General features: G+C 32.2%; 1 protein-coding gene across 1 annotated transcript; it reads right to left on the reverse strand.

Annotated features, from left to right (window-relative positions):
* Nucleotides 1-1,410: 1,410 nt before the first annotated feature.
* On the reverse strand, nucleotides 1,411-23,142 carry SrpRalpha (signal recognition particle receptor alpha). The gene is made up of 13 exons (XM_067264471.1): nucleotides 22,953-23,142; nucleotides 10,115-10,198; nucleotides 9,901-10,044; nucleotides 9,655-9,826; nucleotides 7,151-7,313; nucleotides 6,908-7,061; nucleotides 6,741-6,844; nucleotides 6,548-6,660; nucleotides 6,218-6,477; nucleotides 2,311-2,518; nucleotides 2,153-2,237; nucleotides 1,838-2,015; nucleotides 1,411-1,771 (listed from the first exon to the last, which is right to left on the reverse strand). The coding sequence occupies exons 1-13, from the start codon at nucleotides 23,067-23,069 to the stop codon at nucleotides 1,646-1,648; spliced, it is 1,908 nt and encodes a 635-aa protein (XP_067120572.1). The 5' UTR covers nucleotides 23,070-23,142; the 3' UTR covers nucleotides 1,411-1,645.
* Between the last annotated feature and the right edge of the window lie 3,176 nt (nucleotides 23,143-26,318).

The raw sequence follows: 26,318 nt of genomic DNA on the forward strand, positions 1-26,318 counted from the left end.
ACCGAAAAGTATGAAAAAATACATTATTAGTATAGTGTATTAAGCCTGGTTTAAATACTAGCCTCCCTTTCATGGTCGAGCCAGTGCTGCCAGCTAAAACATGCAAAAATTTAACAAAAATAATATTAAAGTAGCCAAGACAAACCAAATATTGTAGCGCCACATCACTAGCGGACATTTGAATTTGCCGACTAGAACGCGGTCAGTTAACCGATAAGTCAGTTAATCGGGTCAGATAATTGATGCTCTACTGTACTTTCAAATCTTGCCTGAGTAATGTAAAATGAGTAATAAAGTTATTAAAGTGCCTTTAAGTACAGTCAAACCTGTTTTTATGCGCTCTTTTTATGTGCGATTTTTATTTGTGCGATTTTTTTAATGCAAATTTTTAATTTGTGCGGTATAGTTGGCGACTAGTCTCGTGCGATTCGTCATGTCTCACGTTGACTTATTATAGCTAAATAAACTTATTATAGCATAAATGCACTTATTATAGTAATATTATTGCATGAATATGCGAAAAATGAAATAATTTACTTTTTAAGTCAACAAAACACCACCTGGACAAAAATATGTAAAACAGACGATAGACCAGACGATGCAGTCAAGTGTTGACATCTGTTGTCAATAAATTCTATTTCGTACGGTTTTGAGTTATTTTCTATGTGAGACTTTTTTTATGCAGTCCCTGTTGACCGCATTAAAAAAATATTTTTTAATTGTGTTGCGAAAACTATTATTTACAGCCATTCGTGAAGTTTCGTGAGATTTTTTTTAATGCGTTTTTTTTAATGCGGTCCCTATCCCCCGCATAAAAACAGGTTTGACTGTATTAACTTTTTCTAGAATAATAAATTTTAACTGAAAATGAATATTGTTTTATTAATAAATAAATTTAATATGTATTACCTGATCTTATATGCAAGAGATAAAATTAATAGTGTCTTTTACTCATAAGTTTTATACACAACACACAAACCAAATACACATCAAAAAATAGATTTTGTCAAACCAAATGCAACGAATGACTTTTAGCAGCAGTTATGTCTGTTACAGATTTTTTCATTTTTTAAACTAACAATTATTCATTTACAACAAACAAAACAATTTTTAATAATGTAATGATGATTTATCTGCCATCAAAGAACAAGCTGTTGTGAATGAACAATTTATAACCTATTTCAATAAAACTTTTGATAAGATTGTACTTTCTCAGTATTTTTATTTTAGGTATACACAAATTAAAATAATGAATTTCTGAAATATTAAAGCAAGATTTGCATACACATATATATTGTAAATCAGAAAAAATATTTTCCATACCCCACATACTTATTTTAAACTTTTCCCAGTCTATGATTTTATTGTTAGTTTAATGTGAGTATACTAGTGGTAAAAATGACACAGGCATCTTTTTGAAATAATGTTTATTACATTTTGTAACAGTTCCAGAAAATATTGGAATTTGGATATTTTAGTAGTTTATAACCGCCTAATAATCCCTTCACCCATGTTAGATTACATTAAGTATCATCATAATGGAGTAAAACAGACTCCAGGGTGAAATTAAGTGGTTGTCTTTTAGAAACTTGGGATTGGTAACAATGACCGAAAGTGAATAATTTAAAAGTGCAAATTGGTAAAATTATTTCATCAGAGCATGCACTACAGCTTTGGGATTCAGAGTTTTTAGATCTGTGTAGGTTTGTCCAGTTCCTACAAATATGATGGGCTGACCAGTGATGTAGGTCATAGATATAGCTGCTCCAACCTGCATGAAAATTGATTACATGAGTTTATAAAACATGCTAATTAAAAATTTATATTTTATGCTTACCTTATCGTCTATTGTGTCAAACTTTGTTAGAACAATGCCATCTATTAAATGGGGATTTTCTTGACTGGAATGATCAGCCAGAGCCCTATTAAACTTTACTAGTTGGTCGACAGCTTCATTCCCTACTAGTGCCTCCCCAACAAATAGCACCAGATCTGGAGAATTTACTTTGATCAACTAGGAAAAATTTTATAGTAATGACAAATTAAGATATTTAATTTAGATAATCAATATTCTGCCAATACGAAAAGATGATTTGGAAATTAAGAAAGTTTTGCAATGATTTAATGATTGTAGTATTTAATAAATTTACCTTTAGCTAAGGCTCGCATCAAAGGTTCATTATCTTGCATTCTACCAGCTGTGTCAATCAGGACAACATCTACTTTCATATCCTTTGCTAAAAAAAAAAAAAAAATAATCATTCTACATCTCTACACAAAGTAAATGAAAATTTGAAATTTTTCTATTACCATAATTTATGGCTTCCATAGCAATTCCTGCAGCATCTTTTCCATATCCTTTCTCATACAACTGCACTGAATAACAGTTCTGATTAGGAGGATGTAAAGCATTCAAGTGTTTTGTATGGGTTCTAAGCTGCTCAACAGCTCCTGCACGAAATGTATCACAAGCAGCAATCAGTACACGAAAATTATTTTCCACTAACCAGAAAGCTATCTGAAATGATAAAAATTGAATAAAATATTTTACAAAAAAAAACATATATCATTAAACTAGAAACAATTTTTTAAGTACTAAAAACAATTAGTTCTACCAACATTACTTTCTAACAAACAAGATTTTTGTCATAAGCTTTCATGTTTTCATTGATATTTTTAACACAACTTTTTTAATCACTCTTTCATCTATTTAGTTAGGTAAGTTTTATATAGTTTCTGTCTTTTATCATAGCAGTTTAAAATAATAGATAAAATCAGAGAGAAAAATGCAGAGATTAATTTTATGTCCTATCATCTAAAGAATCCATAAGTAAAATAATGTAGGAACAGAATATAATTAAATTTTTCAATATATGTTCACTGAAAAATGTTTAAAAATAAATGTTCAAATTATGTGTCACATTGTCCTTCTATAATTCTGAAATAATTTATACTTCTATAGAATCATTGTTTTTGTCATTTACTTTTTTAAATAAAGTAATAACATTTTTTAAAATAATAACATTTGCCATAACTATAGATAACCAACAAATGCATCATCATCTATTTTACTTTTGCAATTTCTTTATTAAAATAAATTTTTTAGATTTTTGGCACAAAATTTGAATTTAAAAAGAAAAGAAAATTTCAAATGCCTTTGTTTCATTGAAAATATTTACAGGAGAATGGAGACAATACTGCTATAGAGTTTGAAAATTCTAATACAAAATTTTAACAAAAAACAATCAAAGCTTTAACATCTCAGCATTGTGAATTTCTCATAGAAATCATCCTTTTTACAGAGTTCTGTAAGATTTTCCTAATTCAAACCAGTAATACTCAAAGGCATTCTTTTGAAAATGTAAAATTAACTATCTTATCATTTATTCTATTTTCACTATGTATTGAGAAATACTGAAAATATTTTTTCAGTTCATTGACATATAGTACATTACTATTAATGTATTTATAAATTGTTTAACTCTTCTTTAAATAATTTTTTCTTTATCAAATGACTGGGACAGCAATAATTTCCTATAGGTATAAATATTCTTCTCTTTGTAAACAATAGTGATAAGTATCAAATAGTATATTCATTTGTAGATTAACAAATACTTTACTTGAAACAATTCTTAAAAATGGCATTTCTACATATTCAATTTATGGTTTTTGAAAAATTTAAAACAAATGATGGATTATCTATTAACAAAGAATCTAAAATTTGAGAAGTAGATGTTCTTAATGACAATATTGGCATTTCTTAAAAGTAAGCCATAGTAAGAACTTTGACCTGAATCTATTATACCCAATATAAGATTTATTGCTTCATTTGATTTTCTTGCATCTGTTCTCAAACATTTAATCATATGACATTTATTGCAATATTATATTTAATGCATTTATGATGTTTTACATTAGTTTCAAACATCTGAAATCAATGAAACAATTAAAGTTATTTGTCCTATTTCAATATAAAAATAAGTCAAAAAAGTTATAGACAGAATAAAGCATACCTTTTACACTTCTCTTTTTGATGTGAGTGAAAAAATTATAATAATAAAATGTGATAACTGAAGGCTAGTTCATATTTCCATCTAACACTAAATCAAGTATTACCATTTCTGGTTTCATATTATTATCTTTATAAAAGGCTTAGTTTCAGGTTGCCAACTGTTTAAATTTTTCATAAAAGAATGTTTTCATTCTGTTTTAGGATAGCTTCAGCTTCTTAACACACACAAGAGTTGAAACAGTAACTTGTGTACTGAAACTGAAGCTGTCCTAAAACAGGACAAAAACATTCCTTTGTGAAAAATTTAAACAGTTGGCAACCTGAAACTAAGCATTTTATAAAGATAATAATATGAAACCAGAAACAGTAATATTTGAATTAGTGTTAGATGGGAACATGAACTAGCCTTCAGTTATCACATATTATTATTATTCTCTACCTGAAACTAAGCATTTTATTAAGATAACACTAATTCATTGCAAAATAAAGATTTCCTCCATAGTAGAATGCAATGTAATATTAAGGCTTAGTAACAACAGACATATTTTTGATTTTAATAAATGAATTTCATTTCAAGAAATAAATTTTTACACAGATGAGATTGTGACTAAAATAGCTATAAAAAATTCCACAATACTTTTTAATACAATTTGGAAATAAAACAAAATTAATGATTACTAAAAAGAAAAAAAAAAAAAAAAATCAGATTTTAACTATTGTTCAAATCTTGCACATTTTTTAAAATCAGCTTTTGGAAACATTTGCAGAAAAAAAAATGGACACAGTATTGTCAAATTTTCAGATGAGAAAAATGTATTTAAATTTTTTTTTGATTTGGAATTCACTACAAATTCTAAAATTTTTTCAGATGTAAAATGATACAATAGTTTAAAAAATTTTTTTAAAGTGTGCATAAAGTGAAGAAAAATTGAAGACTAAAAATTATGTTTTCCTCAGTTTCTATTACAACAAAAAGGGGAAAAGACCTGAAAATTGCTACACTATATGCAGATGGGAATGATATACCACAAAAAGTTTAATTTGGTTTAGGGAAACTATTCATATTCTTATTCAACATATCCTCAATAAACCATAATTTTTTCAGTGTTCCCATAATCAAAAGCTATATGTATTAAGAACCAGAGAATGAAGTAGCGAAGTAGTAGATAACCAATGACTAATCACTCTTATCAGTGAAATGTGACAAACTGCTGTCCACAATGTCCAATACATGATGAAGGCATACCGTATTGCACAAAAGTGGTTGATTCAAGGCAATGTCACTATCGCAGTTGGGTTATGAATGTTAAGCATCTCATGACATCTCTGGGCCATCACAGAGTATGTCACAAGCCCATTAGAACTAGCTTCTTCAAAGAATGATCCAAAAATAAATATGGCTCAGTGAAATCTTTTGAAAAATGCTCATGTTTTCCATAGTCCAAATGCAACAATTATGGATAGTCATTCACTATTCCACTGAGATGATTCCTTGTTTTTCCACACGATCTTTCATGGCCATAATATATCAAATAATCATTTCTCCTGAGAGCTCATGGAGTCAGTCAATAAATGCCTTGGAGTAAACTCTAATGACAATGAAATTCTTGAAGTGCAGTCAAAGCATTGCCATTCTTTTCATAAAACTGCTTCACAAGAAATGCACTTTATAGAATGATGATAATCATTGTAACTAATAAAAATGACATTCAACAATTATGGCCACTTTTATACCAGAACCTGGCATAACACATGCTTATGCAAATAAAAACTATCTTTTTGTTACTTGGGTTGCAAAAATTGCTATAGTCGTGCATTTCAATATTAATTTTTTTAACAAAAATGTCTTCATATAAAATGTCACCACATCTAGAACTGATTGCATTTAGAATTCTAAATATCTTTCTAGACAGCACTGAATAGAGTGTACTTTAGTTACAATCATCTAGTATATCCCAATATGATTGCATTACATTAAAATTATAGTATTGTTTTAGTAAAAATTTTTAAATCTAATATAATTAAATTGCAAAATACATTTCAATATACTGATTGAATTGTCATTTAATACAATTAATTTAATAGAAGTTATTGTTAACTGTTTGCATCTATTTCAAATCTATAAACTAAACAAATAATTACTGAAATACACTGTTTTATAAATAAAAATCCATTCCCATAAAAAAAGTTTCAAAAATCAAATACCTTAGCAAGGTTAGTTGACTTTCCTACTCCATTAACTCCACAAAAGACTATAGTATATGGACGGTGCTGAGTTTGAGCTTCCATAATGTCTCTGAGAACATCTATTCGCCTCTTTGGAGAAAGCAATCGAATAAGAGATTCAGTTAGGGTATTTCTAACTGTAGATGCTATTCCTGAGAAAGTACCAAGTACTTTTCCTTCTAATTTAGCAGATACAGATTCACACAGTTTCTCAGCAATATCCGTGGCAACATTTTTGGCTGAATTGTATAAATTTCATGTAAAGTGATGTTTAAAATTGATAAATTTTATATAAAATGGATAAAATACCAATCATATGATCTTTCAGTTTATCTAATATGGGTTTCATGTCTTCTACTGATATGCTTTTTGATCCTACAAGACTCTGGAACATGCTGAAAACACCACCAGCTTTACTTTTCCTGTTAATATTTAAATTCTTTTAATAAGAAGAATATAAATTTTTATATAAAATAAAAATACATTCAAATCAAACACTTACTTAGATGATTTGGATTGGACAGTTTTTTCCTCTTCTTCACTTTCTTCCTCACTAGAATATTCCATACCTTGCACATTGCCTTTCATTTTACCAACCCAGCTTCTCTGTAACATTTTTAAATTATTTAAAAAGGGTTTTAAAAATATAGTGTAAATTGAAATACCTACTGTTTCATCAGATAAGAAATCATCTTTGTTCATACTTCCATTACTTTCATTTGCATCCTTCTTGCTGAAGTCTAGAGTGGGAATATTTTTTGCTCCACTCAGCTCCCATACTCTTGGTTGTTTTGATTTATCTTTTACAGGTTTGGGACTCTTTCTAAATGTACAATCACAAATTATTTAAATTTATTAAATTGTTATAAAAATAAAACTTAATTCTAATGTCTTTTGATATTATTTGCTTACACTTTATCTTGCTTTTTTCCTTTTGACTGATGTCTTTCAAATAATTTCTGTCTATTCTGGATAATTCTTTCTTCTTCATTTTCAGATCTTTGCAACTCTGCATTACATTTCTCATTAGTTGTATCTTGTAATACAATTTTTGAAGGAACTTCATTTTTGTTTACTATAAATAAAATAAATTGAGTGATTTCTTGGAAGTACATAAATTTAAAATTAAACATAAAACAATTGTCCAAATTAATATGGGTGGGATTGATATTAGATGATCTTAGAAAAATACAGATAAGAGTGTAAGAATTTTTAAATAAGACTAACATATATGCCTACTGTATGTATAAAGATGTTTGACTTTGATGATTATTTTTTACGACTAGAAATAATTTTTAAAGTACTGTGTTAAAGTTATTTGTTTTTCTCAATTTGATGACTAGCTGCTACATCACACCAATGCCTCATCATCAAGTTAGTAGTGGTTGATTCATTGTGTTATTCTACAAACTTTGAGGAAAAAACTTAAAAAATTTTTAAAATGTACACACTGCAGTATGAAAAGATAAGAGTCAGAGTAGTGTACAATATTTTCAAAACTTTGATCAGGTTGCTTTTGATCAATCTGGATAAGAGAGAGTAGATATGGGGAATCAAATGTGGAATAGTCTACTGTAAACATCTTGTTTGCAATTGAAACATGTTCATTTTCATAATTTTTTTGTTTAAATTTTGTATTTTGTCAATATAATTCAACATAAAATCCATTACAATAGAACTTTTTAATTTAATTTAAAACCTATATTTAATTAATTGCATAAATATATTAAAATGATAATAAAATATGTTGAAATATGATTAATATAGCTGAAGAATATTTTTATGACTGAAATTATGTAGTCCCAAAAATTTTGAAGATTTAAAAAGAAAAGAAAATCCAAAGTCAAAGGAACAGAAAAACAGTCAAGACTCAAAAACCCTAGTTATAGTTATAACACTTTAATATACTATTAATAAATTGTAATTTTAATTAACAAAACATTAAAATATAATTAGATCAAGCAGTATCTCCATAGCTTGAAATCTATCAAAAATAATAATAAAAATATATACAGGGTGGGCCAGCGAAAACAAAACGGCAGAGTGTTCGCGTTCTTCCAAGCAAATCGCTCGGACAGGTCGATTTTACTCTCGAGGGGACATCTTTTTAAATAAAGTTTTTGCGATTCTGAATACGACAGACAACAATAAATTTTAAAAACTCATTTATTTTGTATTATCTAAACAAACATTTATTTCGAAAAAAATGTTTGTTTAGTTAATATTCAGAATCCCAAAAACTTTATTGCAAAAGATGTCCCCTCGAGAGTAAAATCGACCTGTCCGAGCGATTTGCTTGGACGAACACTCTGCCGTTTCGTTTTCGCTGGCCCACCCTGTATATGCATAATCTTTGTAAAACTTCTAGCATTAAAAAGAATTAATTCAACATTAAGCCAAATACATTAAAAAAAAAAAAAAAGCCTTAAATAGTTTCAACAACATCAATTTACTCTGACTATACTAACAAAACTAGCATTTTACATTTAAACATATCAAATAATTAATTATTTAATTGAAAACAAATAAAATGTCTGAATCAAAACTTGGATAGCCATCCATTACATTATGTTTGATTTTTGTTGAATTGAAAAAAAAAAATATGCCAAGTTTTTAACAGCATTGTTAAAAAAAAAAAAAAAAAAAAAAAACATTTTGCAACTTGAACTCAAACTATATGTGTATTTTCTCGGACACATGGCAAATTTCATCACTAATTTTTCTTCAGTTGACAAATTTCATCATTAATTTTTCTTCAGTTGAACTGAAGAAAAATTAGTGATGAAATTTGCCATGTGTCTGAGAAAATACACCATATAGTTTGTGTTCAAGTTGCAGAATAAGCACCGGCATGGTTTCATAAATACTACAAAAAAAAAACATATCAATGTACACAAAATGACAAAAATAGACTTAGATAATGGCTTCTCTTCACCCTTTTCTGTGAAGAAGTGTTTAAATGATGTACTGTATTTAATAACACATTCATCAATTTATACAATTTATCCCATATTTTTTAATATAAATGTGCATTCTGCTAGTTCCCTGAAATATGTCTATAAAGATTACTGTACAAGAAAACTGTAAAAACGATTTAACAGATATACCGTTACTTCTTTAGTTTAATTTATATTTTGAAAAATTGACAAAAACCTATTATCTCTGTTGGTTTTTCTTACAGCATTTATAGTAAAAAGCAAACCTAGGAAAAAAAATACTTGAGGCATTTTAAAAGCCAGTAATTTATTCAAATGTTTTTGAGATTTATTATCTCAACTTCAGATCACAACAGCATTTACTTTCTTGGGATTTATGTTTTGTTTTGGATGAAGTCATGTCTGTTACAATGCATAGCTTAATATTTTTAATTAATAAAATAGTTCTTTTAGTGATTAAAAAAAATCAAACAAACAAACCATCTTCTTTCTTCTTAGAGCTATCTTTTCCTTTTGATGGAACTTTAATTTCATTTTTATTTTCAATCATAGAAGCAACTGTTTTCTTAGATTTATGTGATTCCTGAAAAGTCCTCATTTTCTTCGGCTGATTTGCTTGAATACGACCATAGTCTTCAGATTCTTTTAAAATCTAATTCAAAATATATCAAAAGTAAATATATTAACCTAAAGTTATAATAAATTGTAACAAATCAGATTACTTACTTTGTTATATTCGCTTCCAAACTCAAAATTAGAAAAAAAATTACTTTCTTCAAGTTCTTTTCTGAATTTGTCTCTGAATTCTAAATGAATATCATCCAAGAACTTATCAATATAAGATAACTGAAGAATCTTCTGATATGCTACCTATTGAAATTTTGTTCTTGTTTTAGTAATTTAAATAAACTAAGAATCATTTGAAATGAAAAATACTTACAACATATATAAGTTCAAATTCGTTATCTAATTTATATTTAAGTGCAAGACCATCATGAATAAAAACATCACTTCCTCCTCTTTCCTGTAAAGAATTATTTATAAACTTAAAAATATTGTTTTTAGTTTCAGTAAGATTTTTATTAAGTTATAATTTTGAAAGATTAACATTAAAATATACTAAATTTTACAAATATTTAATATTTAAAAATTAATAATTGTATAACAAATTGTCTATATAAAAGTAAGTATTTAAATAATTTATGTACAGTCAGGCTTCCATATTACAAAATCATACACAATAAATTTTTATGTACAATATTGAAAATGCATTTTTTTTATCCACTACAGGTGCATTTTCAACTTAATGAATTTTTTGTATAACAAAGTATCTGCCCATTTACAAGATACAATTCATTACACAATATAAAAGTCAATTATTGTGTTTACATAAATTATATATATATGTATGAAGTAATCATAATTAAATTTAAACAAGGATTTAATATGGCATTGATATTAGTAAATAAATAATCAAAAACATTCCTGTTTTCCAAACCTCTGGAACACCAACATGAATCATATAACAGATTAAATATTGTACAGCAAAGATAAAACAAATAAAAATAGTGATATGGTCTGGAAATTGATGCAATCAAGAATCAAGCCCTCAGAACTTAAGATTGAGGTGGAGAGAGTACAGAGAGTGGGGAGCGGTGGAATTGCTGTTGAATTGGGCAGCAATGGGAGTGCAGAAACATTAGATAAAAGTATAGAGGACAAAATTCCAGAACTTTGTGTGCATAGGCCCAAGAAGAAATGGCCACACATCATCATGTTTTCCATACCTACAGATATACAAAAGGAAAATCTTGCCAAACAGATATATTGTCAGAATCAAGCTTTCCAAGAAAATTACACTGAAGAGGAATTCGGAAGTCAATTTCGTGCTAAATTTCAGATGGGGAAAAGAGAAGCTATCTTTAAGAACTGGGCAATGGAGGTGTCCCCTCTTGTTAGAAAAATGATGTTAAATCTCGGTAAAATCAACATAGACTGGACGCGCTGCAAGATCACGGATTTTTTCCCGGTCTTTCAGTGTTTCAAATGTTACCGGTATGGGCATGTGGCCAAAGAATGCCCAGAGGACAAACATACATGCAGCCAGTGCACAGGAGATCATCCCTTTTGTGATTGCCCAAACAGAGCAGAGGAACCAACTTGCTGTAACTGCCAGGCGGACAAAACAAAGAATAGTAAGCACAATGCGAGGGACTCCAGATGTCCTCTATTCCAACGGGCTAAATCAAATATAACTGCACGAACCGACTATGAATAACACTAGCACAAATTTACGTATACTGCAGAACAATGCTCAGAGATGCATCTCCAGCTACCTAACTCATTTCCAATCAACTTACCAAGTATGATCTGATGCTCCTACAGGAGCCCTAATGCTGCGCAGGTACTCTTGCGTGCCTGCCAACGTTTTTCCCCATTCTAAGTGGAGCCTGCCAAGACCCGTGGGCCATTACCCTGGTGCCCAACACGAACTTAACTGTTATGCACCATGCTAAGCACAGCAACGAACATATTGTTGCTACTGAAATAGACCTAAATGATGAAAGAATCATCATCCTAAACATCTACTTCCCAGGAGGAGTTAACAGTGAGAGCTATCTTCAGAACCTTCAGGACACAATAGACGCCTTTAGTGGCACTCACTTAATTATCGTGGGGGACATTAATGCTCATTCCCCGGCCTGGGGTGGTGAAGATCTGGATCGGACGTGGGGGCCTCTTCGAGGAGTTCCTTCATCGAAATAACCTCCTTCTTCTTAATAACCCTATGTCACCCCCCTACCTTCCAATCCTCACACGGACACTCTTGGATAGATGTGTCACTTGCAGCTCTGGTTTTTATAACAGAATCCTCAACTGGAAGGTGCTCCCTGAGGAATCTCTGAGCAACTACGCTCACATTACTTTTGACATTTGCCCAAAGATAGGCACTTTATTGAGAATACTCCCAGGAAAAAATATAATCCTAAAAGAGCTAACTGGGCCCGTATAAAAGAATTCTTGGAGACCAACCTTATTATGGACTACTCCCCTGAACAAAACGAGGCAAGAACTCAAATTGATTATAACCTTGAGATTATATGCAAAGCTTGCAATACCTACATTCCCAAGAAGAGCATTGGGAGAAGGAGAACCCCCTGGTGGACTCAGGAGATCGGTATTCTGCAGAAAAAGACCAATAAATTAAGGCACATATTCCAGAGACATAGAAATGCCAGTGACCACCACATTCATAAGGAGGCTTATGTCAGTAGCCTTCGGGCTTACAAACAAACTATTAAAGCAGAAAAACTACGCAAATGGCACAAGTTCTGCACAATTACCTCCAGGGATCCCTGGGGATATGTCACAAAAATGTGTACGGGTAGGCTACGTAGTCAAGATTTTGACTGACAACAACAATAGCAACACACTTTTGAATATTGCCCAGACCATGCTTTGTCAACGGGACTCTTTTTACCCTGCAGATGACCCTGAAACAGACACCGAATGGCAGGGCGTGATTTGTGCTGACAGGGACAGACTGGCAGACACTGATGACACACTGCCGTTTTCCGAAGGGGAGATTAACAAGGCCATCCTAACTCTTGGGAGACGCAAGGTGCCTGGTCTTGATGAAATCATCACCGACATTGTGGTAAGGTTATGGGGCATTATTCCATCACATTTTTTACGCCTCTACAACTGCTGTCTCCAGCATGCCATTTTCCCGAAGACTTGGATAAGAGCCCGAGTGGTCCCTGTTCCCAAGGCCAGTTCAACAACTGACGTTCAACCCATCTCCCTCCTCCCAATCCTGGGGAAGATTTTAGAGAAACTTATCAAATTTTGTCTGAAGTGGCACGTGGAACACAATCACTGCCTGAGTGATAGACAGTACGGATTTCGACAACAGAAATCTGCCGAAGATGCAATTTATCGTACTGTTCAAGACATTCAGCAGCTTTTACAAGATAACAAATACATCCTAGGGGTCAGCCTGAATATTTCCAAGGCATTTGACAGTGCCTGGTGGCCCCTAGTAACACAGCAGCTGTGTAAAATCGATTGTCCCTGCAACCTGCTTAAATTGCTATTGGACTACTTCAGGGACAGAGAGGCCGTCCTTCAGTATGGAAACCTCAAGGTCCAGAAAACAATAACGAGAGGCTTCCCTCAGGGGTCCATGTGCGAACCTCTGCTTTGGAATATAATGTTTGACGCATTTCTGAGGGAGCACTTCGGTCAAAATTCAAGTACTGCTTATGCAGACGATGTGCTCATGCTTGTTGGGGGCAGGTCTCGGGCAGACCTTGAGACCAAGGGCAATCGCCTGTTACACCTTATAAGTACATGGGGCTCCAAACATAAACTGTCTTTTAACGCCAACAAAACTAAGGCAATAGTCTACAATAAACCGAGAAAGGGCAACTTCTACCTAAGAACACCGGTCCTTAAAATGAACGGGAACACCATCAAAGTAGAGAAGACTCTTAAGTACCTTGGCATAGTGATGGACCGCAGACTTTCGTGGGATGCTCGTATAGAGCAAGTTACAAGCCGTACTGGCATGATCTTTCAGGCGTTTGCCCAGGTGGCCAGGAGAGATTGGGGCCTCTCTTCTGCAGCCCTTTCAACTATTTACGACAGTATTTTTACTCCTATCATCAAATGCGGGTGAGGCACTTGGGGCTGGGTGGCCTCTAAGGTTCGCCCGAAGAGAAAATTGGTGTCCGCGCAGCGACATGCTCTAATGCCGCTTACGAAGGCCTATCGGACTACTAGTAACTACAGCATACAAGTTATTGCATGCAAAATGCCCATCGACATTGACATCACACGAAAACATAAGATGCAGCAAGCAAAAATGGGAGAAGATATCCAAATTGGCAGTACCATCTTCAAAACAGAGGACCTGGAAAAAGACCACCCCTACTGTGACACCATCTACAGCTATGCAAACACTTCTTGCAACCCTGACCACCAGAGGGCAGCTAGAATTATAATTCATACCAATGGCTCTGGCATCGAAGGTGGAATAGGCTGTGCCTTCGTGGCATATGATGATAATCAAGAAATCCACCATCAAAAACATAGGCTGCACAATAACTGCAATGTTTTCCAGGCCGAGCTCCTGGCAATCTGCAAGGCCCTGGACTGGGCAGATAACACCTACAACAACTTAGAAATCGGTATCTTCACAGACTCACTCTCGGCCCTCAATCTTATCTATTCTGACAAGCTACATCCACTTGCTGTGAACATAAGGGACAAAATAGACACCTCCCCTAATCGTATTCAGATCAGCTGGGTGCGCTCTCACCAGGGAACGAGGGGAAACGAGCAGGCAGATGCCCTTGCAAAAGAAGCAGCCTTAGACAACACCATCACTATTGAATATAACAGGATCAGCAAGGGCACCCTGAAAAGACTCATTTGGGAGGAGGCCATCAATAATTGGCAGTTACGCTGGAATGAATATAATAATCATATCACTTATCGGTTTATACCCGACATCAATCAATTCCTAAAAATCGACTGGTACACCCCTAATCACTTCACATCGCAATTCTTGAGCAACCATGGAAAGTTCGAGAGTTATCTCACCTGACTCACAGACCACACCAACAAGAACTGCCCAATCTGTATGGTCAAGGATGATGCAAGCCACTATTTTTACGATTGTCCAATAACCAGCAGTGAAAGGAACGAACTTTGTCTTCTCCTGAGTGAGATAAACATCACTTGGCCATGTGGCCTACACGATATTTGGAAGAACCGGGAAATTTATCGTATTTTCAAAAACATAGCAAAGAAAACTGTAATGACCAACTGCAAACTTCTCCTGGGAGAAGCTAATTGACTTACCTAATGGGCTTTTTGGTACAGGCCAATTGTCCTTCCCTTCCCTTCAATCTCTGAAGGGAGGGGAAGCTTGGGCATTGTATTGGCGCAGTATCCGCGCGTCAGCTTGGGCATCAAGCTGACGCGCGGATACTGTACTTTCATTTTTCTGTGATTTTCCACTCTGTTGCATCTGTACTCGTCCATGTACAGTACAGTACTTATTGTAAACTATTTCAATTGTACGTTTTCTCCCTGGTTGTGCCTCTGGCAGATACAGGGAATTGTAAATTATTTTACAGTCAATAAACATGAATGAATGAATGAATGAATGAATGAATTAACCCAAAGACTCACTTACAAAATTTCGAGAGGTACGTATTACGGACAGGCTGTTTCACCTAGGTAGACAGCGACGCCAGTCGGAGAAAAAGCGTACTAAAGCTATAATCTGCATATGAACCTGGGGAGTAGAAGTAGAAGTAGGAGGCTCTTTTCAAAGAATGGCTATTTGAAGTTTGTACTCCAAACATCAAGGATTACCTTCAGATCAAAGAATTGCCATTGAAAGCACTGTTGCTATTGGACAATGCACCAGGACATCCAAAAGACCTTGAAGATAATTTGCTGGAAGACTTTCCCTGGCTGACAGTTCAGTTTCTACCTCCAAATACCACTTTGCTGATTCAACCAATGGATCAAGAGGTTATTACAGATTTCATGAAATTGTACATTCAAGCACTGTTTTGTTAGTGTTTCAAAGCATGCCAGTTCTCAACGATGACATTAAAAACATTTTGGAAAGAAAAATTTGATATTCTTGAAGCTATTACGCTCATTCAGAAGGCATGGTCAGAAGTCACTCAACAACAGTTGAATTCTGTTTGGTGAAAGCTGTGTCCCTCCTGCATTCAGGGAGACAAAGATGATGCCCCTGAAATATGGATGAAATTGTGACAACTGCTAGAGATCTCGAATTGGAGGCGAACAAAGATAATATTGAAGAGCTCATAACTGAACCTGAAATTGATACGACGACAGAATCCAAGAACTCTTGAATGAAGAACACCAAGAAATTCAGCAAGATGTGTTTTCTTCTGAAAAAGAGGAAGATGAAAGAGGACCAATGCCAACATCTGCTATTAAAGATCCTTTGAAGTGGATGTCAGAACAATGGTCTTAGAATGGCATCCAAACTAGGTTGAGGTAGACTCGTGGATCTCTACAAAAACAATGTTAGTAGTTACTTTTGAAAATCTTTGAAAAGAGAGAAAGAAATTGACATTGGACAGATTGTTTAACACCCCACAAACGGAAAAAAACCACGATTGATAAAAATGCAAGACTGTATGCATGTGTTTGGTGTCTACAGAATGAATTAATAAAAATTAATATTAAAGAACCTTTACTTCCAGTAATAAAAACATTTACTAATCATGTAACGAATGCTTTTGACCTTCTCCAAGGTCTGCATCAGGTTATAGAACCATCAAATTCCAATGTCGGACTGCATTGAATAGAACAATTTTGAATATTAAATTAATCAAATTCTCATTAAAATCTATAATTGGTTAATGAACAATTCAGGTAGCAAACATGTTCTTAGAACGGATTATGTTTGTTTAACTGATCACCCACTGTATTATCAAAATCTTCATGAACAGCTGGATACACTTTAAGGGAAGAATAACATCTACAGATTGTGCCTAAATACCATATTTATTTGAATACAAGACAATCTCGCATATAGGATGAGGTGTGACTTTAAAGATCAAAATAAAGAAAATTAGATTTATTAATACAATTATAATTTTATTTCGTTTAAATCACAAATAAAATATCAAATGCATGTAAATGCACACATTGTCCTGCAAAAATTACTGGCATTTTAAACCAAGGAAAAATCTTGTAAAATCGACAACTTAATTTGTGTAAAGCTGGACAATTGGGAACCTTTTTTGCCAATTCTTAACAATCGAATTCACTCTTCATTGATTACAATTATGAGTTTTCCTGAATTCTGATTTCCGAATAATCATCTGTTTTCACAGGGGAATGAATTAAAACTTATATCAGGCTCCTGTGTAATTTTAGAATTCAATTCAAAAGCTTAGCTTTTCCTATTGCTATTCATCTTTACTCCTAACAATACACAAGAACAATTCAAATGACCCAGATAAAATACTTTTGTTTTTAAACATCAGAAGGTAAGAATCTGGTAAAATATACGAATATACAGTCAACAAAAATTTCACAAAATCGAAAAGAATCCTTCACTCACGTGTAACGACCTAGGTTTTTGAAGCAGTGAAAATGGATAAAAACTTTGTCTTATATGCGAGTAAATGTGGTATTACTGAAACCGAATACCATGAGACTAACCCTACTGCAGGATCACTCATGGTCAATGGATATAATCTGGTAAAGACAGACAACTTCTAATATTTAGAATCCATCCTACAAGTCAATACTGGTATTAAACCGAAGTGCAGACAAGGATTAATGCAACCTGGATATTATGGAAAAAGTTACTGGCATCATCTATGACAAGAAGATGCATATCTATCTGAATTCTAGCAGACAATGATTACACCCATTATGCTGTATGGAACGGAATGTTGACCAATCACAAAAACACTAGCACAACTACTACATGCCAGGAAAATGCACATGGTTCACTGGATGTTAGGCATCTCTCTTCTTGACTATGTCATAAATGATGCAATTTGAAAGAAGTTTGGTATTACACCCACTAACCTAAAAATACATGAAAGGCAACAACACTAGTTTGGACATATTCTCCAAGCAGCTTCTAATACAGTTGCAAATATTGCTTACAATCTCAGTCATCAGTCTCTTACCACTTGGAAGACAAAAAAAAAAAAAAAAAAAAAAAAAAAAAAAGGTAAGATACAATCCATGGAGACAGATCTAAAGGCCACTCATGCTCATCCAGATGATGCCCTGGATCAATACAAATGGCAATCAAAGATCCATAATATATCCAGATCCTGCCCAGGCCAAAAACAAAAAAAACATGAGAACAAAGACTAATGTAATTGTTGTATTTTGAAAGTAAATTAATTTACTGAAAATCTAACATAATATTATGTATATGACCTAGTTTCACAGCACAATAATTTCCATTTATATAAAGTTTGGGCTCTGTGTATGTCTATGTAGTGTTGCACATTCTGGTTTTATTTTATTACTACTTTTTTTGAAAAATAATTCAGATAATTGAGTTTCTACTGTAATTTTAAAATATTCGTACATTAAGTTTTATGTCAGAATTGAAAAGGTAAATAATCACCAACTGCTGTAAATAATCGGGCTAACTTTTGGATATATACGATTAAAGATTAGAAATAAATTTGGCACTAGAGGTAGGTGTTAGGCACCATCTCTTATTAAAATTAATAATTATAATTTAAATAATAATTTAGATTAAACTGGAAGAAAAGAATCAGCCTGAAGCGGGACTTGAACCCGCAATTCCCGCTTACCATGTGGTTGCATTGCCAGTTACACTACCTGGACCTTCAGTTCGATCCCATCTTCCAGCATATATAAGCCAAAGACATAACCATCGACAGCTATTACGGCACCAACTGGGGACACCTTCATGCCCATGGCCAGAAACATCCACTCAAGGCACTCAGTCAACCATCGTAACCCCGGCAAGGTGTGTGTGTATATATATATATATATATAAACCACACCCTAAACTCGATAACATTAAGCCAATACATCATCAACTGCCGTAAATAATTGGGCTAACTTTTGGATATATACGATTACAGATTAGTGCCAAATTTATTTCTAATCTTTAATCGTATATATCCAAAAGTCAGCCCGATTATTTACAGTATTTGGTTGAGAGGATACCAATTATAAGGTAATTTAATTTGTATCCTCTCATCCAAACACAATCATGCTTAGCCAATTTTAGTCAATTGCACATCATTATTTCAATTACATATTCTTAATAATTAAATTGTTTTATTAATTTACTATTTCCAAAATGGAAGTAACTGAACACTAAATAAGTTGGGTATTTTTGGTGATAGATTGATATGTAAGAAATGACATCACAGGTTCATTTGATAAAATGAACTTTTATGGTCATTTAAAAGAAATTTGCTAACTTCATGAAGTTATGAGCTCATTTCTTATAATAATAAATTCAGCAGTATAACCTGCTAATGCTCAGTAAAACTTCTATATAAAGCTAATCATAAAAAATTACTGTACAGTATATCCACCTTGTTTTTGGCATCATCACAGAAAACACTACACTACCTTGGACTTTCATACACTCAGAAAAACCTTCACTTCCTATTGGTTTGAGTTAGTGGGGTTTACGGTACTATACTTGTTTAAAAAAAAATCTTTATTAAAACATTTTGTTTATTAATGCTTTATTTCTTATATCAGATATGCAACAAACAGCAATATACAACATAAAAATGGTTCGTGAAATGATTGATACTCTAAAATAACCTTTCAGAATATATAGTCTCATATATTGAAGATATAAGAATTTAAATTAATGAACTGTATATTTCCATACAGAACAATATACAGTTAACTCACATTAATATGAAGCACTAGGGAAACAATAGTTAGTTTGCTTTATCAAAAATTCATATTAACGATTTTCAGGGTCAAGGTCAGGGTTGTATAATTTAGGGAGTTAAGGCTTACTAATTTATATTTACTAATTACTAATTTAAACAATCAAAATCTCTGAATTATAATATTTTGAATTAATTTACTACATAAAGCTAAATAAATTAATGTTCTAAATAATTTTCTAATCAAATAAAATGAGGAGGAAACTGCCATTTATATGTGGAACAGCATATCATAGTAGTTAAACAAAGCTAAAAGTAATTCCTGATTTTTCTGTTGAAGATTTTTTGAAAAGTAGAAAATATTTTTTAGCACCAAAAGAATAAAACAAGTATCCAAACTTGGCATCATGTATTTACTTCCCAATATACAAACTAGCATATGTTTGCATGAGACCACATTCATTTAAAGAGGTGGGCATCTTTAAACTTTAACCCTTATTTTCTGATTACAGTAGAATGGTCCACTAAAATCAAATGTTTGAATTGCTCTACAAATCGAAGATTTGTTATCCTCTTTATTTACTGATGATAAATAGTATGTGAATTGTTTACAGTATTTTGTTAAAGAGGAGTGATGTTAATAAACTTCTTGCATTCAATTGGAGATCAAACCTGTCCTTGCATACTAGGAAAAGAAAATCTAGTCTAATTCAAACAGTACCACTTTTTATTGTTCATGTCAAAAAGTGTAAAAAGCAACCATTACTGGAAATTGGGTTGTTTATTGGGAGGTGTGAAAGTAATTTACAGTTTGGTTTAATGAATTCTGGTAAATTTTTGTTTGCTTTATTGCTTGAAAATTAATGTTGTGACAATGGCATCTTGCCATGGCAACAGCAAAATTTGTTTTAAGGTGAGTCAACACATTTTAAATTTATTGAGTGACAATCATAATTGCATAAGTTTTCTGTAATATCATTTGGTTTTTATTGATAAGTAAAAAAAAAAGTTTGACTACAAAATTATTATCTGTTACAATCATTATCTAATGATATATTTTTATACTTACAAGATTTTATGTAGTGCATTCTAAATTTATTTAACAGTTTAACATATAAATGCCTAAATTTCTAAAGATAACACTATACAAATTAAAGTTAAATCTACTATGTTTTCAGACTATGTATTATATATAAAATAATAAATATTCAAAGCATCTCAAATCACAGATTTTTTGATGTATCAGGAATGCAGCCAGAAATTTCTGAGTCTAGATCACCAATATGACTGATGGTTTGAGCAGACCTAGCATAGATTGATAGGCTACCATAAAAATGCAATAGTCCACAATCACAGGCAACATAATATTGTGCAAGGAGTTATCATATCAGTAAGCAACAGTGGCATGCAGTGACATTTGATGATAGGAAAACTGTTTCCATAAAAATTTTAAACAAATACTGAAAATGGCAAAAATAAACAGTTTATTTATTTTAATTCTAAAATAGATACATTGATATGAAACAAAGATATGACTTGTTTTTATTATTTTTTATAAACTAACTCTATTTGGCAATTTTTTCTGCAAAGTTGTTAATTACTTTATCGTAAAAATCACTTGTCGTTGATTCCATCAAAGTATTTAAAAGCTCTTTTTCTATTGGAAGCAGCACTAGTGATGACAATCTTACCTCTGACCGAGTGTTCCTTGTCAATGTATGAATTCACTTCATGGTTGCACTCTACAGCACTCGTAGATGGTACCATAAAAATTAATGATATTAAATCATATAATTCTTTTAGTACATCTTTCTTCAGATTGTCATTAATTATATTATTTTTTATGTCTAAGAGTGACTTGTCAATATAGTCTGGACATGAATATAAATATTGCAATTCACTACATAATTTAAAGAATTAAAGCACGCTTTGGAAAATTGTTTTTCATAATATTTAAAATTATTAGCATCTAAAAGTTATAAAAATTCCAAAGATTTTGTTTGAAAATCTGTCAATATAATTATAGTTAAAAGAAAATTATAATTAAATATAGCTTTATAAAGAAACATATATAAAAATAACATTTAAAAAGTAAATAAAGAATATTCAATGTTAAAACAATGCACTTAGTCAAATAGCTCCCTACCACTGACTAATGGATAGAATCATTGAAAGCGTTATATAATATTTTAGTGTATAGCAGGGGTGGGCAATCAAGAGTTCAGTGGGAGCCGAAATGTAGGGTTTGCAAAATGCATGGGAGCCGCATTCTGTACTGTCGTGGTGGATAGTATGGTAAGGCACACGATTTTATTATATAATATAAATACTGAATTTTAATAAACATATTTTCACAAAATTATAAAAATACAATTGTAAGAATAATAATAAAAAACAGAAATTAACACTTTCAGCAAGAGCCGCATGTATCTCAAAAAGAGCTGCATTTGCCCATGCCTGGTGTATAGCATCCACCAGCTAAACTGCGATAGGATGGTGCTCTGTAAAGCACATGCACGAATGCCTGTAATCTGACGATTCAAATATTTTGACCATGGAATTATCATGTATTCGACAATACAGTGCTTGCAATGTGACTATGCATATACAAATTTATATTTGAACATACAATAGCAATCTTATCATTTGTTTTCCACATGTAGTATAAAAATTTGTAATAAGATACACAATGCGATAATAATAAAATATTAATTTTAAATAATTCAAAGTATGTTAAATTATGAAAATAATCGCACAATATGTGTTTATATTTTAGAAAATACAAGAGAGCAGTATTTCCACAGCTTCCATGGAGTGTATAGGTTAGCTACAGAAATTATAATTGAATCCCTAGCATTGAATTGTGTTATGTGTATAGTACATACAAATGATTCTTAGTTTCTTAAATTAAGGATCATTAGCATAGATTATACATAAAATGTTGTGATGATGAATATATTAACTTTATAAAAATACTGATTTAAAAAGTTAACATATTTCATTTCATAATTAATAATTTCGAAATATTCTTTCATTTCTCAATAACGTCGACGTTTTCACGAATGAAAACTTTAATCACAACACTTTGTTAATACATTAATTTTAAATTACCAAATCAAATTTATATACATTTACGTGTGTGAAATCCTTCAGGTACAGTAAACATATGGATTTAAATTATCCACCGCGTTATAGAAATTAACACGCAATGCATAATCATCTTCGATTACTATCAAATAAAGTTTCTCTATCATTGAAATTTAAGATTAAATGTCCAAATGCTTAGAGAAAACCGGAAATATGGTTAAATGACGCAATTAGGCTTATCACATATGGCAGGAAAAGTCCCATTCTTACCTGTAATAATACATTCCTGATGAGTGAATTAACAGAAGGCCTAAATATATCGGATGTGCCTTGAAAACACCATAAGACGATACCACTTTTACTGAAAATAGTAAATAAATCGAGCATTTTTGATTCCTGTCAGCAGACCATACAATTTGTAAAATACCAGACGATCTTCTTCGTTGTAACTAAAGACGCCCTCTTTAGAAGTTTATTCAGAAATGGAAATGAAAAATTAAAATATTAACTAATTTCCTGATCATTTCTTCCTCAATAATAATAATAATAATTTATTTAAAATTAATATATTTTATTATTTATTTAAAATTAAATTTTAAGAATTCTTTAGCACAATCAACGAGACAGAATAAGTAGTAGTGTTTACAGCGCCACTTTTCGAAGCTCTTTAAAGCGAAGGAAGCCATGACGGTTTTGGGGTAGAAAGCAAAGCATACTGTAAGAAATAATTATGCCACATTTTTGTGCTGCTATCAATTGTACCAACAGTTACAAGAAAGGTTCAGGAATTTCATTTCACAAGTAAGTTGTAATTATTAAGTTTTGGATAGAAACCTTATATCAAATTATGAATTTTAGAGTGGTCAATAGTGATAAGTAAATCAGATTCCATTCTTGTGATAGTGAAATTTAAAATAAAACTTTTACTTTTTCAGGTTTCCACTTGCTGACGAATCCCTTCTCAAGAAATGGCTTATACTAATGCGACGCGATGGTTGGAAACCAAACAATAATACTAGAATTTGTTCATCTCATTTTGAAGAAGCATGCTTCAGTTATAATAATGGTAGAAGATATTTACAACCAAATTCTTTTCCTACAATTTTTTCATTTCCTTCACATCTTCAAAAAATCCCTGCAATAAAACATTCAGGAAAAAAACAAATATCTAAAGACTCCATTTCAAAAGCCTCTAAAGACAAAATTGCAAAAAGAGAATATGAAGTATCAGTCTCTCATGATCACACATATTGTTTGCTATCCCCAAAGAAGGTGCATGAAATGTTAATTTTAACATGACAGAAATGTGAAAGAATTGGGAATTAACTTTGATTAGAAAATTTGAAAAATTGGTTTTATCACCCTTCAACAGAAGAAATTAAAGTTTATGCATTTCTTGATGCAGTTCATATGTTGAAATTGATAAGGAATCTTTTGGCTGATCTTAATTAAAGTTCTAAAGATGGGTGACAATGATGGCAGAATTATTAAATGGCTATATTTTATTCAATTATATAACATACAGAATAAAGAAGGTCTTTGTGTCTCAAATAAATTAAAATCTTATATTGAATGGTGGAGAGAAAAAATGAAGATAAATATAGCAGCACAGACATTAAGTAGATCTGTAAGTAATGTTTTTTTTTATTTTGAAAAGAAAATTGTATGGAAGGCCTTAATAATGTTGATGCAACTGCTGAATTCACATTGAAAGTAAATGTATATTTGACCTGCTTAATACTTTCATCCAACAGGGAGATGGACAAAGAGTCCAGTCACAAACAAACAAAGACCAGTTATTGAAAATTATTAATGGAGAAATTGATTATTTCAGTAAACTGAATGATTGTAATAACTGTCTACTTCTTAAAGGAAGAAGGAAGATTCCAATAATTGGTCTAATAATTGATTTAAAAAATATAGAACAAATAGCAAATCAATATGTTTGTAGTAAAAAGCCATTATTAAATTATCTTATAACAAAAAAATTCAGCCAAGATCACATTGAGTTATTTTTTCTGTAATTAGAAACAGGTGGTAACCAGTGGCGTAGCGTGGGTGTCAGCCGCCCGGGGCGGAGGAAAATTTCGCCGTCCCCTTAAAATTTCGTCCCCTTAAATAAAATACGGGGAATCCCTACAAGTCAGTACAGACGGTGTTGTCAGTCGCTACAATGAGCAAGATATCATTATTATACATTCATTTAAAGAAAGAGTATTCCCCAGTTTCGTCACAGATTAAGTAATGAAAAATTCCGTGCTCATGTCAATCGTCTGAATAGTAGGTGCGACAAAAAATATGAAATGAGATGGTTCAAATTTTTACAAGATAATATTATTATTTATTGTGAAAAAATGCCGCCCCACTACGCTACGCCACTGGGTAGGGGCGGCCAAATATCTATGGCACGCAGGCGGCTAACAGTGCAAAACCGGGCCTGGTAGTGATTAGAATAATTTCATTACTTATAATTTAATCACAGTCATGACCCGTGGTTGTATTAGAAATGATCACGAGTTTTGATCATATTAGTCATTGGTGACTAGGGTTTCTCAAACGGGATTCCGGGATCCCGGTTGTTTTTTTAACCTGGGAAATCCCGCAAATTTCTTAAAAATTCACTTTTCTCTTATTTTACGTTAAGGTTGAGGAAATTTTGCAAATAGAAAGTATAATTAACTCATAAACTGTAAGAATACTTTTGTATTTATTAATTTTAAACCTACTTATTAGTTTTTTTTTTTTAATTTTTGCTCGTTATGGCACGTCACAAATGGTCAATAATCAATACATAGCTTATTTGTAGCAGGACTCTCAAAATTCTTTACCGGTAACATCTGGAATACTTGTGCTTATGCTGTCTTAATTTTTAACCATGCCCAGTAGCTTTAATATGCCAATGCGTAACGCCAAGTTTTTTTTTTTTTTTTAAACTCTTTCCGCCCTGTGGGCACTAAGAAGGCCTCTTTTAGTAGGCCCATTATGGGTTCGGCCAGGCCCACAATGGGGCGACCGGGTGGTGAGGGACGGGGCCCGACATATCCGAACGGACCACTCCCCGAAAAATTCCTGGGGATTATTCGACCCGTTCGGATTCGATCCCGGGTCCCCCAGAGCGGTGGGCTGCCACCTTTACCGCTCGGCCATCCGGCCGTCCGTAACGCCAAGTTGTGCAAATTGAGCAAGGATACAAACGTGTACGAAGTCAGCAAGTATGAAGTTTTTCTTCATAATCTGATTATTAAAGACAAACGAACTGCCGAATTATTGGGCTATGATGTTTCTATTAAAGTAGTCGAGGTAGAGAAATCATGAATACTAGGAAACAAAAGAAGTACTACAATCTCAAAAACCATCTAGAAATCTTTCAGGATACGGGTGAAAAACACATAATATTTGTCTTCTCTTAAATGCATTAAACACGATTCCAATCACATCAATTGAATCGGAAAAGCCATTCTCGGTAGCAAGACTTTTCATTACTAAAATGAGAATTAGATTGAGTGATCGGAGTATCGACCATCTTTGCTTTTTAAAATCTTATAAATTTTTTCTATTTGTGAAAATTTCTACGTAATTCAAAGGTAATTTTTAATATATATCTTACACAGCATTATTAATATGATTTTGGAGGTT

The sequence above is a fragment of the Centruroides vittatus genome, unplaced genomic scaffold (genome assembly GCF_030686945.1).
Source record: "Centruroides vittatus isolate TY-2023 unplaced genomic scaffold, ASM3068694v2 contig_19, whole genome shotgun sequence".
NCBI lineage: Eukaryota > Metazoa > Arthropoda > Arachnida > Scorpiones > Buthidae > Centruroides > Centruroides vittatus.

What these genes read in the sequence shown, in the direction of transcription:
- SrpRalpha (XM_067264471.1), bottom strand. Translation starts at nt 23,069, where the DNA reads ATGCTCGATTTATTTACTATTTTCAGTAAAAGTGGTATCGTCTTATGG. An exon ending in AATTTGAACTTATATATGTT is followed by an intron (nt 10,045 to 10,114) that starts GTAAGTATTTTT and finishes AAATTTCAATAG; the next exon opens with GTAGCATATCAGAAGATTCT. An exon ending in TTGGAAGCGAATATAACAAA is followed by an intron (nt 9,827 to 9,900) that starts GTAAGTAATCTG and finishes ATTTTGAATTAG; the next exon opens with ATTTTAAAAGAATCTGAAGA.